Genomic DNA, 16,195 nt, shown 5'->3' with positions numbered 1-16,195 from the left:
ACATGTTAACAATTTAGAACTGGTCTTAAATTCTTGGGCTACCTAGAAAAATATGTACTGGGCTACCTAGAAAAAATTATATAACATGATAATTTCTTAGTTCTTACAACTTTCTGTATTCAGCAATCCACATTATATAAAAAAGTTTACATTTTCTGTACAAATGAATTTATATTCTAGTGACATTAATGTATATCTCCTATTTAGAGAAGTGAGGAACAAAATAGCTAAGCATTTGTTGTTTTAACATTCGTATACGATAATGATCAAAAACATGTGCTTCATTCTGCTCCTATGCTTGAATGTTAAACAAAAAAAAATGTGCTTCAGAATTAGACAGCCCTGGGTTCAATTCCTAGCTCCAGTTCTTACTCTTACTTACCAAGTCCTAGTTTCTTCAGCCACAAAGCAGGGAAAAAAATAATACTACCTACTTCAAAGAGTTGTTGTAATTATTAAATGAGACAATACATTAAGGCACTGTGAACAATGTCAGCACAGATAATAGAATAATATATAATACAACAATATAAATATTATTATAACTGAATTATCCAAAATGAAAAGTTTAAAAATGAATAATGGGCTGGGTGTGGGGCTCACACCTGTAATCCCAGCATTTTGGGAGGCCGAGGTGGCAGGAGGGTGGATCACCTGAGGTCAGGAATTCAATACCAGCCTAGCCAACATGATCAAACCCTATCTCTACTAAAAATACAAAAATTAGTTGGGTGTAGTGGTGGGCACCTGTAATCCCAGCCATTCAGGAGGCTGAGGCAGGAGAATTGCTTGAATCTGGGTGGCGGAGGTGGCAGTGAGCCAAGATCACACCACTGCACTCCAGCCTGGGCAACAAGAGCAAAACTCTGTCTCAGAAAAAAAAAAGAATAATGAAAGTAGTATCAAAAAAGGGTAAGAAACCTCAGAAACATTTTATAGCTAAAAAATCTTACAACACAGGTTACAGATTAGAAACACGGGTGTCAGGAGAAACAAAAAGAGAATATTGCTTAAGTATGAGTAATATCAAGTCTTACAAAATATTTTAATTCTTTAAATTCCCAACATATTCTATACCTCCTTGCCAAGCAGTTCACATACAGTTCTATGATTCTTCAAAGCATCTTGAATTGTCTGGATTTGCATTGAAACTGCTGACAGTACAGATTCTTCCAGCCTATTAAATTCATCAAAACAACCCCAGGCCCCACACTTCACCAAACCAACAAATATTCGTCCCATTGACTTCACATCGATGCCCTTAAAAACAACAATAAAAATTATATTCATTAAAAAATAATCTCCATAACTACTTAACATTTAATGCCACTTATTGGTAAAGTGATAATTTATCCCATCTATGCCTCTTTTGCTCATTTTAAAATAGGGATTAAGTAGCTGCTCTTTCAAAACCCAGGTTGATTTCAAGGGATAAACAAAATAATGCATGTGAAAGTGTTCTAAAAAGTTTGCAGAACAAATACAAGATTTTGTTAGTTACTCTTTAAGTCAAAATACAAATTATATACAAAATGTTTTTAAAACTGTCATCTGAAATGAATAGAAAATTTTTCCTTTTGTATTATTCTCTTTACTAAAAACATTTTTCTACAATGTAATATAAATCTTCATTCTGTATTTAAAATTATTTCTTTGCCATAGTTCTTAGAAAAGTTTTGGACTACACTATGTACAACCTCTGTCCACTTTACATTTCAATTTAAACAAATTCTGTCTTCAAGTAATTTAAATGTAGTGATTTTTAAGTACTGTATTTCATATACTAACAGAAACTAAATATGATTAACCCATTGTTACATATTTTGATAATTATTTATTCTACCTCATCACAATTAAAGACTAAAACTTGTCTTCCAAGAAGGCCACCTAAAGCCTTTACTGACTCCGTTTTCCCAGTTCCAGCTGGTCCATAAGGATTTCCTCCAAGTCCCATCTTCATGGCTTGAGTGAGAGTTAAGTAGCACTTGTCTGTCAATGGAGTATAAACCAGTTTGGAAGCATTACCCTACACAAGAACAACACAAAGTCACAGTATTCATGTTCTATTCAACATTTACAAATATTTTTACAGCATGAGATTCTAGTTAAATAGATAAAAATGCAACAAACAGGTTGAAGTTTTTAACACAGTAAAATATCCAAAATTTTTTCTAGTGAAAGAAGCTTTCTAAACACAAACTGAAATCAAACTTATTTTTCAAGAAAGTATTTCATACTATACTCAACACACTGTTAGGTTTCAAAATTGTTTCTCAAGTTCTTGTTAATGGCACAAAGATATACTTCTAAGGAAAACAAATCCAAAGTTATTATACAGTAATCATCCCATTTCATATTTTAAAATTTATATAAACTATTTCCTTGACTCTTATGATATCCACAAATCAGAACAATTTTGGAGATCACTAAGTGTAACGAATTTGAAAAATTCCTTGTGAAATTAATCATTTAATTTATCAAATAATTATCAAAGTTTCTACTAAACTGTAGGGAAAACAGACTCCCATTCCAGCTACAATTTACAGTGTGTTTTTCCTCAATCTAGGTAGATAGATTTGGGTCTCAAATACATTTCCCTTTTGAAAAAGTCAATTGGCAGCTCTCCTAACAAAGGTTTATTAACAATATTTTCAAATATATTTTGATGATCCATTCATTATGATAGAAAAAGGCAGACGAAACAGTTGGAATTTTTGAGAACATGTTTACATTAACTAGGCTATTTGTCTGAAAATTTTTTCATCTTACAAACTAAAAAATATTTAGCAAACATTTTAGCATATTTAAAATTACACTAATTTTTGCCTTGTTTAAGGAGACACAAACCAAATTGCTTTGACTGAGGTTGTCTATATTCAGTTCTCCTTGGATGAAGATATATTTCAAATTGTATATAAATGCAACTCCAAGAAAAGGTATATTTTTGAGAATTCAGTATAATACTAGCAGTATTTTAACTTTTTTGTATATAGAATGAAGTTTCACTTTTTTCTTATGTGACACCTTTCTAATTCTTATTAAACAAGACAATAATACTAAAATTATTACGGAAAAATTACTACTTAAATAAAAAAGTATTTCTACCAATAACAAATTTTCTTTAAAGTAAATTATTTCTAATCGGAAATATAAAACACTGCCACAACTCATACCTGATATTCATAAGTATACTGAAATTCAGAATCCACCATCTGAACACAACATGTATGATCACTTTTCATATAGAATCTAAGTTGTTTTTTCCAAGCCCAGTCCTCAGTTGTATGAACCTGAATTTGGTTTAACTGCTTTACCACATCAATATTATGGATAGTGTCAAGAACTAGGGCTTTAAGTTTAAGCTCCAGGATGCCCGATTCTAGGCACAAACAAAAATATTGACAGAGAAAACGTTAGCCTGTGACTTACATAATTTATGATAATGTGTACAAGTGATTTCTCAATGAATTTAAATGGTAATTTTATGACACATATGAATGGTATAGTAATACAAATCACATAAGCTAAAAAAGTCAAATCTACCAGTAAGTAAGAAACAAGATTTTTGAGTATAAAAATTAAGATATCAAAATTCCAAAAGAAAACAGTTTCAGTTCCTTATTCGAGGGAGTAAGCACACTCTACCCTGCTTCTCCCTCTAAATGCAGGCATAAAAATCTGTTGGAGAACATACACTAAACTGCTATTTAGAACTCTGAAAACAGAGTAGCAGGCAGATTGAGGAAGACCAGAATTAGAAGTGACACCAAACTAGTGGTGGATTTACCATTGTATTTTTTTCCCCCTTCTGGCAACCCTAGGACCATACTCAATGCAGCCAGAAACCCAAATTGGTGCAGAGAGAGCTCTAGAAGACCACCTCTAGCTCAGGCTTTAGAAGGAAAGGGGTCTTCTGCTAGCTATCCCACTGGCAGCTGGGACCCAGAAGTCCCTAAAACTCCAGAGGAGCTGTGATCCCAAGAGAGTAGGTAAGCCCAAATTGCGCAAAAGTGTGCAAGAAAATAAAGTACATGAACCCCAGCTTTCTGGCCAGAGAAACAAAACAGAAGGCTAAGGGAACCATAAAACACTGGGAAGATCATGGAGAAGGAGATTGAAAAAATAACCATATAAACTTCTTTAGAAACTCCTGGACTCATTCCCAAGGTGTGGTGCATGAATAGATCTCATTCTAATCAGAAACCAAAGACTGGAATTGGCTACTAGGGAACACACGTGGGACTGACTGAAATAGCACTACAAAGATTTGAAAACAGACTGACACCAGAACCATAACCCACAGAAAGCTGGCTAGAACTTGTAGTCTGAACCCAACAGGATCAGTTGCTAAAACAAAAATACCAATATTCTCCAGAGGATTTAAACAAAACCCAAACCCTCATAACATAATATTCAAAATGTCCATGATACCATCCAAAATTATTCAACATGCAAAGAACCAAGAAAATCTCAATGCACATAAGAAAAGACAATAATAGGTACCAGTACCTTGATGATACAGGTTGAGGTTATCTGCAACAGACTTCAAAGTACTATTATTGTGGGCAAAGAGGCTCCTTTCTGTAATCCCAGCACTTTCAGAGGCCGAGGCAGGAGGATTGCTTGAGCCCAGGAGTTTGAAACCAGCCCAGGCAACATGGCAAAACCATGTCTCTACAAAAAATAAAGAAGTCAGCCAGGCATGGTGGCACGTGTCTGTAATCCCAGCTACCCAGGAGGCTGAGGTGGGAAAATTGCTTGAGCACAGGAGGTCAAGGCTGCAGTGAGCTGCAATCTCACCACTGCACTCCAGCCTGGACAACAGAACAAGAACCTGTCCCCCAAACAACAACAACAAAAAAAAAACCTTTAAAGCCCTATTATAAAAGTGCTCTAAGAAGTAAAAGGTGAAGGCTTTTGAAGCAAGTGGAAAGATGGAATATCTCAGCAAAGAAATAAAAAAATATAAATAAATAGAAATTTTAAAGCTGAAAAATACCAAATTCTTAATTTTTTGAAAATCACTAATGGACTCAATATTGAAATGGAAATAATAAAGGAAAGAGGCAGTGAACTTGAAGACAGAGCAGTAAACATTGTGCAGGCTAATAAAGAAGAAAAATTAAAAAAAAAAAAAAAAAGGCAGCACCTCAGAGATCCAAGCCCATGCCAAAAGGTCTAACATTCATGTCATGAGAAACTCAGAAGGATAGGAGAAAGAGTATAATACAGGAAGAACATTTGAAGAAATAGAAGCTAAAAACTTTCCAGATTTTGGTGAAAAACAAATGTACAGATTGAAGCTGAGACAACCCCAAATAGAATAAATACAAAGATGTGTCTATATCATAATCAAACTACTGAAAAATAAAGAATATGAGAAAGTCTGGAATGTTGCCAGAAAAAAAAAAGTTATGTATTAAATTACTTATAGAAGAATAACAACTCAAATGACTGTGGCTTCCTCATCAGAAAACATACAGGTCAGATGGAAGTAGAACACTTTAAATGCTGAAAGAAAAGAATGGTTAACTCAGGATAGCCAGTGAAAATTCTTCAGAAACAAAGATAAAATAAGACATTCTATGTGAATTCACAGGCAGCACACCTTCTCCAAAAGAAACACTAAAAGAAGTTCTTTAGACAGAAGGAAAATGACACCAGAAGAAAACCTGGAACATCAGGAATAAAGGAAGGGCAACAGAAATGGTAAACATCTAGGTATATATATAAAAGATTGCTGTCCTCCTCTTAAGTTTTTTCAAATATCTTTGACGGTTAAAAGCAAAATTTATAACATAATTTCATGGAGTTTTCAGTATATGTAGATGTAAAATAGTAAGACAACTACAACATTAAAAGGAGAGGATAAAGAAGCCTATAGGGTAGTAAGGTTTCTATATTCTATTTAAATTAATAAATTACTGATTCAAAGTACGTTATAAAAATTTAAGTATATATGTTGTAATTCCTCCAGTAATCACCAACACAGATATACCGTCAAAAACACAATAGGTATATTAGGATAGAATACCAAAAAATAACCCAAAACCAGGCAGAAAAGGGAATGTTTTTTCCATACCAGTATTCCCTGGATCCTCAGAACTTGTATCAATGTTAGTATACTGTTCTAACTTATGCACCAGTTGTGTTTCAATCTGATGAAGACTATGATCTTTAATGGCATTTTCTACATCTTCAGTGAATTTAATCTGCTCCGCCAAGCATAAAATCTATTGAATAAAGAAAAAAATATTTTTAAAAGGTGAATTTACTTAGAAATGTTTTATAAATTTAAAGAAAGACACCTTTTTTCAAATTGCCAATTGTATATTGGATATCTCCATCTTAATGTCATACTGGAACCTTAAATATTAATAGACTAATACAGTAGTAGAAAAAGCATTGTGTGATGCAGCCAAGCCTACTTCACAAAACTCATTTCATATTATAGTCTACCACAAGCCTATTTTTTTCTGGTCCTATAACCCACTATGTTTATTGTAACCTCAAAGCCTTTGTATTTTCTTCCCCTCTCTTCAGAAATGGCTTCTTTTCAACCAGTAAACTACAAAGATATCAAAGTATGATGCATTCTCATTAGTAAAAGGGCAATCTTTAGCATTTCAAAATAATTTCTTAGTATACTACTGAAGTGTACAATAGCAAAATTCCAATGTTTTCCTAAACTAAGATCTGACTCGGCCGGGCAAGTTGGCTCACGCCTCTAATCCCAGCACTTTGGAAGGCCGAGGCGGGTGGATCACTTAAGGCCAGGAGTTCGAGACCAGCCTAGTTAACATGGAGAAACCTCGTCTCTACTAAAAAATACAAAAATTACCCAGGTATGGTGGCGCATGCCTGTACTCCCAGCTACTCAGGAGGCTGAAACACGAGAATCGCTTGAGCCTGAGAGGGGGAGGTTGCAGTGAGCTGAGATGGCACCACTGCATTCCATATCAGAGCAGGCTAAGCTGCTGTCTTACTCCAACTTAAAACATTCTGTAAATATTATATTATGGTTCTTTTATGGAAGAGAAAGCCAATTAGTAACTCATTTCTAAGCAAAGTAATCGCCCAAACAAACTTTGTGGTATGAAACTCATCAGCTTCTTTAATAAGCTATATGATGAGGCATTTATGGAGAACCAAATCTGCTTTTGAGAAAAAGACTTTGCTCTTTGATTTTTATATGAAAATGTTCCTTTGTCACCTCCAAGCCTAATGCTAGGCAATACTACTGAATTTCTATATTATAAATGCATCTCAATAAACTTAATTTTTTATAGTCTGCTACATAATTTCTGTGAATGGCTAACAAAAGTTATAGTTAAGTTACAGTCTTGGGTTATAAAATCGCATTACTGTTAAGACAGCTGGATAGGAACTAATATTATTAATTACCTAAAATATAATGACAACTAAGGGTGCTCTGTAAACATTATGAAATAACCTTCAAAATGACTTGATAATGTAGGTACTTGAAGGTCATGTAAGTAATGTAAGTGTCAAAATGTTCTACTCAGGATAACTGGCAAAGATTAGTATTTAAACCAAAGTCAGATTCTTTCCACTTTACCACATTGCCTCCTTCCCAGACCAGAAAGTGCCCTCTCTACCATTATTTCAGGTCCATATAAAAAAAGTAACTGAATCATCAGTATATGATAACCAATTATGCTACTCAATTCCCTTATGTAAATACTCTTGAGATCAATATTTCTCAGCATTAACTGCTAATAAACTAGAATTCTTTATTTTAGTAGATAATGAACTATTTACATTTTTAGTAGTTCGCACTTTTACTTGACTGCTCAAGGGCCTGGAGGTAAGTTGCAGGCTGAAATCCAACAACTTTCTTTAGCCTATTATCTCTCACTATATCTCCTGATACAATTGTCATTTCCCTAACCCAAATATTATACAATATTGCTTTTGTAGACTTTTTTATACTGTGTCTTTTATTCTAAGTTGATTTATAAATCCTATCTAGAAGTTGACAGAGAACTAGGAAACATTTTCAGTGGTAATAAAGCAGTCTACTCTGGTTCTACAATGGCTTTGATTATTCAGTGATGATTACTTGTATTTTTCTCTAAGAACTTGAGCTTTTTTGAAACATTTCAGTTTGCCTTAAAATAATAAAAGATACAAATGGCATGTATGAGAAAATGGTTCAGAATGTAAACTGTTCCAAGCTTCCATACGTCAAGAAAATCAACATAAAAACCTGTTCCAATAGCCACTACATTTTTTTTATTTGAAAAGCAAATAACTTTGAGAGCTGCTGGGTAGATTTTTCTATGAGAAATCATGAAACATCCCAATGTCTACCATCCACAGTCCCTAAGAACTAAAGTTCCTGATGACCTACACCTGTAACATTAGTCTGGCCCAACTATTAAACAACGCAGGATGTTTAACACAAGTCTTAGTGCTACATTTTGATATAGACTGGTACAAATTTTGTAAGCTAAATATCCAGTACCCAGTGTTCAGGGATGAACTCCTATTAACCCTGAGCTGCAGCCATCTCTGTAATTCTCCATATGACCTCATTCTCATTGTCAATATTACAGTCTAGTGTTATGACTATTTCAGATTTACACTAATACCTGCTAAGTTCCTGCCAGCTCCAGTGCTTAGATGATCCCATGGGAGGGGTGGACGGGTAGGGGACAACAGTGTTATAGATCCTGTGCCTCTCCATCAATGATGAACTAATCATCTGGAACCAGGAAGCTATTAGATGTCTGATTCCCTCCTCCCCATCCTACTCACCACTGGCCTAGGTTGCTTGGATCTCAATTCATCCCCCACATTTTACAGCTGAAGGAACTGAGACTCAGAAGTTAAGCAATTTGTCCGTTAACTGTTAGATAAAGGGAGAAAATAGATGCGATTTATCTGAGCCTCCTGGCTTCTAGGTCAGGGATCTTTCCACGTACCATGCCTATGTAGCTTCTATACGTAAGCCGGCCCCCTTACCTGTGAAGGGAACAGAGATGGGTCAACTGCACCTTGAGAACTTCGCCCAGTAGTAACACATTCCTTCAACAACTGTTCCAAAGTTTTCTTCATTTCCAAGGCCAAATCATTCAACCATGTCTGAAAAAGAAATTGGAAAATAATATACACAAGACATAAAATAAATTGGAAAATAATATATACAAGACACAAAATAAATATACAATCTACTGACTAACCCTATACTTTTATTTCTGGAGGGGGTATTATACTTTCCTATTGATCATTACACTCCTAAAATGTGTTATAGGAATATAATTCTTTATTTTCTTAATAAATAGTTTAAATACTTTGAAGAAAACAATTTTTTTCACCTCTTAGGATAATTATGAGTGTGAAAACTCAGAAATTTGTGGCTAACACTACCATGACTATATCTGTACAAGCCAATATAATATGAGCATTTAAAAATTGACCCATTCTTTTCATCATTATGACAAATCAAACCAGATAGTTTGGCCAATAAATCAGGGTAAAAATGGCTGGTTAATTTCCCTGGCTCATGCTATCCTGGTGATCTTATATTCATAAAGTTGTAACTACAGGAAGGGATTGCTTCATCAGGATGAAGTGTATTATTTGGGGGCTTAGACTGCTTCATCCAACAAAACCAATTTTGTTTCAAAGTGAAAACAATGTATTTTTCCACTCACTTGATTATATATAAAATAATAAACAGTTAAAATAACGATGATTGATAGAAACAACAATGAATATTTATGAATCACTTCTTAACCTTAAAAATATGTCATTTCTATTAAAAAGGCAAAAGCTGCAATCTTAGCCTCTCATCATTGAATACTTAAATTACTCTGAGTTCCAGCTTTTTTTTCAATCTGTAGAGCATTTTTAAGTATTGAAAATAGAATCAAAATTCACTGAAGCTACAGAGTGAGAATCTGCTTCTCAGTGCATGGCAACAGAGACACCTACTCTGCTAACAATCATAAAGCTTCCAGAGTTTCAACTTTTCCTTTTGCTGATATACCTGCTCTAGCCCAGTTGCTAAAATTTAAGCTCTGTCTCTCTGTGTATATCCAACAAAACTATAAGAGAGGAAAAAAAACAAAACTCTTAACCAGATATGATTAACACATTTCCCAGATTTTCAATCAACTGATTTATGTACTCAATATCCAATAAAATGTTGTAACCTAACCAGGAATAAACATTTTGCTAGGCTGTATGGACATGCACATGGTAAGGCATGGGCCCTGGCTTCCAGTTGGAAGATAATTTAAAACTGAAAAATTACAATTCCATGCGATGCAATCTATTGCTAGTTAGTTTTAGCTATATGCCTATAATAGGACTTGGATCAGTTTACTTCCAGTCCTGCAGAACCAGTTAATCAATAGTTGTTTGCTTACTTGTTCACCCAAATCATCTTATACAAATTCATATTTTAAAGAGTAAAGGCAACTAAAATTTATTGAGTACCATGTTCCAAGCACTAAATAGTGTACTTAAAGCCAATTATCTCATTTAATTTTTAATTGAAAGTCTTTGCAACAGTTATAGGTTGAACATCCCTAATCTAAAAATCCAAAATCCAAAATCCTCCAAAATCTAAAACTTTTTGAGATTGACATGATGCTCAAAGGAAACGCTTATTGGAGCATTTTGGATTTTCACATCAGGGATGCTGAACTGACATAATGCAAATAGTCCAAAATCTAACAAAATCTGAAATGTGAAACACTTCTGGTCCCAAATACTTTGGGTAAGAGACACTGCACCTGTATTGAGATTACCATTTTACTGATTAGAAAACCAACACTCTAAGTCACATAGGTATTAACTTATGGAGCTAAGATTAATATCTAAGATTTTTTACTCCAAGGCCAAGGTTCTTTTCATAATTACAGGCTGCCTTCCAAAGACTACAAATCCATATTCTTTTTAATATCAAAATACTCTGAAACTAACAAATCATTTTTAAGATGTGAGCTGAGTTTCCTAAAATACCTAAATTAACCAACTTTACCCTCTAAATTGGCTAAATTATTTTAGAAACAAAGTTCATATATAGTTAATCCTTTTTGTTTTCATATTTGAAAAACAATTGCTTACCTCTACATTATTTGATAGAGGAACTTTATTTTTAAAAGGTACAACTTCTCCCTCTAAAGATTTCATTGCAGTTATATGTTTTGATTCCTCATCAAAGCAAACACTGTTAATACCTGAAATATAAAAGCAATGATTGAAATGCAAAAGGATTACAGACATAATTATTAGATAAAATATATGTGTGTCACATAGTTGTTAATATATACCCTAAAACATATATAATAATCAAATTATAATGTATACCACATAATATATAGTACTCCTAGTGTATAAATGTCCTATTGAGGGAAAAAAATCACTTTCTGGATCAATATTCTTATCACTCATCTGAAATATTTCTTATCAATATTTATCTATACGTGACATGATTCACTGGTCAAATTTGTGAATGTTTATTTAGATATTTCTACATATGTTTGTTTATTCATTCCTACCATTTTCCAGAAAAAAAATTTAAGCAACCTAATCAACTACTGCATACCAATCAGTAGGAATTGTCCTAACTCACATTCTTGGGGGAGTGAAAAATGTTATAACCTCTTTGGAAAATGATTTGGCAGTTTCTAAAAAAAAGTTAAACATATACTTACTATATGACTTAGCAATTCCAAAACTAGGTGTTTATCCAATACAAATAAAAACGTATGTCTACAAAAAGACTTGTATGATTGTTTACAACAGCTTTATTCATAATAGCCAAAAACTGGAAATAACCCAAATGCCCATGAACAGGTAAATGCGTTGAAGGCAAATAAGACTTCCCCTTCCCCAAAATTTGCATATTAGTTTATCGTATATAAAAAACTTGAACATATTATGTCATTTTGATCTTCACAAAAAAACTATATTATTATTTGCAATATAAAGAAAAAAACTAAATTTCAGAGAGGGAACTTGATAACCACTTAATAAACAATAGAGAGATTGGTTAAATAAAAGGCTTCTGATTCCAAGAGTTTGTTTTCTACTACTTCCCATTGCCCAAATCATAGTTACAAATATAAGCACCCTAAAGCTTCAGGTACACAGGAATTGATGAATATTTCTGTGCAGGACTGGAGAGTAAATATTTTAAATCTAATGGACCACATGGTCAGTGTCAACTACTCAACTCTGCATTCATAGCATGAAAGGTATAGACAACAATACATAAACTACTGTGCAGGATTATGTTTCAACAAAACTTTACTTAAAAAACAACAAGTAGTGAGCCAGATTTGGCCCATGGGTTATATTTTGCTGATCCTTGATTATTAGTTAAAATGAGGAAAACTATTTTACTTCATAAATTTAATTTGAAAAATGCAGCTCTTTTCTATAGAGCTGTTTGCTCTATAGAAGAATTCATTTGCTTGCTCTTTCCAAGCAAATTAAGTATTTTAAGAAAATAATAGTCATTATTTTGGTAATAAACCCATTCCATTTGCCACTAATAAGCATCCCATTAAAGTGACTCTACAACATCAAAGCATTTGACATTACACTTTTCCCCCATGTAATCTCACCTGTTCCCATAGCTTAACTATTATTTCTATATGGATGCCTCCTACATTCTCACCTAGGTCTCTTTACTGACAATAACTGCCTATGGAGTATCTCCACCTGTATGTCATTCAGGAAACCTTAAACTCAATAAGGAAGAGGCATATTCTCCTTCACTCCAGGCCTTTGCACAGCCTATTCCCACTGCCTGCCTGCCTTTTTCTAACTAAGGCCTATACATTCTTCAGATATCACCCTAGATGTCACTTACTTCATGATGCCCTAAAACTGAGTTAAATGCCCTCACAGATGGAGCTATAGCACCACATACTTATGTCAATCACCAGAATTGTCACACTGTATTATATTTGTCAACTTACAACCTTGTCTCCCCCATTAAACTGTACATTCTTTGGGTACAGGAACTGTATTTGGGTATATGAACTGACTACTGTATTCAGTAGTCTACCCAAGAGCATAATATTAGGCCTGGCAGACAGTTGAAACACAATAAATATCTGCTAAATAAATGTTGAATCCTACCAGCAAAAAGCTTCTTAAGGTGAGACTGAATCACTGATGGGTTGGTAGACTGGCCCAATATTTCTAATAAGTCATCATCACCAATAAAATAAAATCTTGGGAATGCTGAGCGTTTTTCCTAATAAAAATAAAAACAAAAAACAGCTTTATTTTTTTCAAATAATTAAGATATCAAATACTTTACAATTTATTATATATTTTTTTCTTAAAAAACATGCCTCCAAAAATTCATTTAATGATTTCTGACATCTTTGAAGCTGATCAAGTATTGTTAGTAGAGAATTTCTGATTCCAGCACGAGTAGTTAATGTTGTGACTCTATTGTCTTTCTTGATATCAGTCATTATTGATCTACAAAAGAAAAAAAAGGTATCTTCACATCTATTTTAACAATTTGGGGGGTAAGAAAAATAGATTAAGACTTTTTTTTTGCCTGCTTAAAATGAACTAAAGGTAACACTATTATAACAGTATTACACCTCTAGGAATGTTAAATATTAATATCACACTATCATTTTTAACTTCTCACATTTTAAATTATCTTATATATTTCATTTGCTAAGCTAATTTTTTTTTTTTTTTGAGATGGAGTCTTGCTCTGTCTCTCAGGCTGGAGTGCAGTGGCGCAATCTCTGCTCACTGCAAACTCCACCTCCCGGGTTCCCGCCATTCTCCTGCCTCAGCCTCCCGAGTAGCTGGGACTACAGGCGCCCGCCACCACGCCTGGCTAATTTTTTTGTATTTTTTAGTAGAGACGGGGTTTCACTGTGTTAGCCAGGATGGTCTCGATCTCCTGACCTCATGATCCACACATCTCAGCCTCCCAAAGTGCTGGGATTACAGGTGTGAGCCACCACACCCAGCCTTGCTAAGCTAATTTTAAGCCCTACCTCATAGAGCTAATGGTCCAGTGACAGCAAAAGACATCAAATAATTTCTAGAAATATTTAAATAAAATTGTGATAAATGTTAAAAAGGAAAAGTACTGTTAAAATGGCTAACAGGGCAACCCATAATCTAGGACTTCTTTAAGGAAGTAATTTAAATTGATATGCAGATGAAGATTAAAAAGAAAAAGTGAGTGAGTAGAAGACGTTTCTGGCAAAGGTTCTGGGAAGAAGATAGGTATGTCCGAGAAACTAAAAGCTAGAGTCACTAAAGCAAAATGGAGAGCAGCACAAGAAAAGGATAGAGAAATGAACAAGGAGCAGATCATGCTTTATCCCTAGCACAACGGGAAACTATTTTAAAGTTTTATTTACAGGAGTAAAAGAAAGCGCTGAACCTGCATTTTTAAACAATTACTCTGGCTGTTGTGTGAAAAACTTATACAAGAGCAAGTCAGAAGGTTAATGTGTGTAGTACAAGTGAGAGATACAGAACATTAGAAGTACAGATATACTCCTATACAGGTGTTTGGTTCAAGATATGCTAAGTAGGTTGGAATCAACAAAATTTGGCAATTTAATGTATGTAAAAGTGGAGAAAGAGGGAGATATCAAAGTTATCCATCATGTCTCTGCTTTCAGCAATTAGGTTGGGCCATTTATTGAAACAGGAATCAGAAAGAAAAAAGATTTGTTGGAAAGGAACTGGTAAGTTAAGCTCATGAATTCAGTTTTAGCCTACTATTTAAGCATGTTTGGTAGATTTGGAGCTCAGAAGAGAAATATGGGCTGTACATGTTAAGTTGAGGAGACCTCAGCATATAAAAGAGAACTGATGCTGGCAGTGGTCAAGATTACCTGAGAATACAGTGACAAAAAAATCGAAGGCTGAGGCCTAGAGAATGACTACATCTAAAGATTTGGAGACAGCTAAGCACTAGGAACTATGTGTTGAACTAGAGAGACAGTCAGAAAACCAAGAGAAGACGAAATCACAAAAGCCAATGATAGAGACTTTCTAAGAAAGAAGAAATGCTCAACTCTATTAAATACTAATGAGAGATAAAGTAAAATAAAAATTGAAAATGCCCTTTGAATTTAAAAGAGGAAAGTAATTGGTGATTTTAGGAAGTATGTATTATTAGGTAGAGCGGTAATAACGGAGACCACACCATAATGGTTCAAGAAGTAAACACTTGAATGACAGGAATAGCTTCTCAAAAGGATCCATTAGAGAAAGAATTTGAATACACAGAGGATACCAATCAGGTAAAAGTAATTTTCCTGTATTAAGCACTTCACAATATGAATTAATTAAAAAAAAAAAACTACCATACGTGTCTATGTCTTACATCATTTTACTGACCTAAAATCTTCATCAACTCTGTTGAAGCGTGTCTGTTCTTTTGGCAATGCTCCACGGCCAAAAATGGGTTCCAAATACACCCACTTTCTCTGAATATGATTTAAATTCTGCAGGTACTCATCTAACTCTGCAAGTTTTCTTTCCCAAATTGACACTTTATCTTCAAATCCTTTATAATAAGGAGAATCCTTTAAGGATTGGAGAAGGCATCTATTATCTCCAACCTGATTTACTATATCTTTCCAGTCTTTAATCAGCTTCATAGTTCGACTTTGGCTGTCTTCATAATCAATTAATGTAAACACTGCTCCAACTCCCCAAAGATCAAGTTCACGTAAAGCTTCTCTGATTGTAACTTCACCTTGTGCCCGACTATTTAAATCCTATTTAACACAAAATATCCATGTTTATTACTTCAACATTAATTATCACATAAGTAAATAATAGCAAAGTATTTTATGAAAAATATATTTTATCTGGCTTTTCACCACAAGGCAAAAAAAAAAAAGTTAAGTGGCTCTATTTTACATGCAACTCAAGAAAATTACTGGCTATTTTATCAAAGCATGTAAGACACTAAGTATCCTGGTTCACATGGTCAAAATATATACAAAGTTCTGCCTTATGCTTTTTACTTCTCTAAAATAAAAGCAAAAAATTAAAGCATCCATCACAAAAGACAAAACTAGTTTGGTTTATTTAAAGTTTTACAGACCAAAAGGCCTATATTTGGCACAAAAGAAATTCAGAAATTATACTGTAATCTTATTGTAGATTCTGATACATCTAAAATGATTAACAATCCACTAGAGTTATC

General features: G+C 33.9%; 1 protein-coding gene across 3 annotated transcripts in view; it reads right to left on the bottom strand.

Moving 5' to 3' along the window:
* The window catches only part of DYNC2H1 (dynein cytoplasmic 2 heavy chain 1), a 380,304-nt gene that overhangs the window by 310,943 nt on the left and 53,166 nt on the right, over positions 1 to 16,195 (bottom strand). For all 3 annotated transcript variants that reach the window (XM_055272928.2, XM_055272929.2, XM_055272930.2), the window contains exons 26-34: positions 15,379 to 15,761; positions 13,344 to 13,476; positions 13,126 to 13,243; positions 11,101 to 11,213; positions 8,989 to 9,108; positions 6,083 to 6,233; positions 3,174 to 3,379; positions 1,844 to 2,026; positions 1,078 to 1,260 (exon numbers count right to left, since the gene is read on the bottom strand). In XM_055272928.2, coding sequence (XP_055128903.1) covers positions 1,078 to 1,260; positions 1,844 to 2,026; positions 3,174 to 3,379; positions 6,083 to 6,233; positions 8,989 to 9,108; positions 11,101 to 11,213; positions 13,126 to 13,243; positions 13,344 to 13,476; positions 15,379 to 15,761 — 1,590 coding nt within the window. The remainder of the gene's footprint in view (positions 1 to 1,077; positions 1,261 to 1,843; positions 2,027 to 3,173; positions 3,380 to 6,082; positions 6,234 to 8,988; positions 9,109 to 11,100; positions 11,214 to 13,125; positions 13,244 to 13,343; positions 13,477 to 15,378; positions 15,762 to 16,195) is intronic.

Source organism: Symphalangus syndactylus, chromosome 3 (assembly GCF_028878055.3).
Source record: "Symphalangus syndactylus isolate Jambi chromosome 3, NHGRI_mSymSyn1-v2.1_pri, whole genome shotgun sequence".
NCBI lineage: Eukaryota > Metazoa > Chordata > Mammalia > Primates > Hylobatidae > Symphalangus > Symphalangus syndactylus.
Note: the sequence above shows the minus strand (reverse complement) of the source record. Positions and strands in the feature narration are given on the sequence as shown.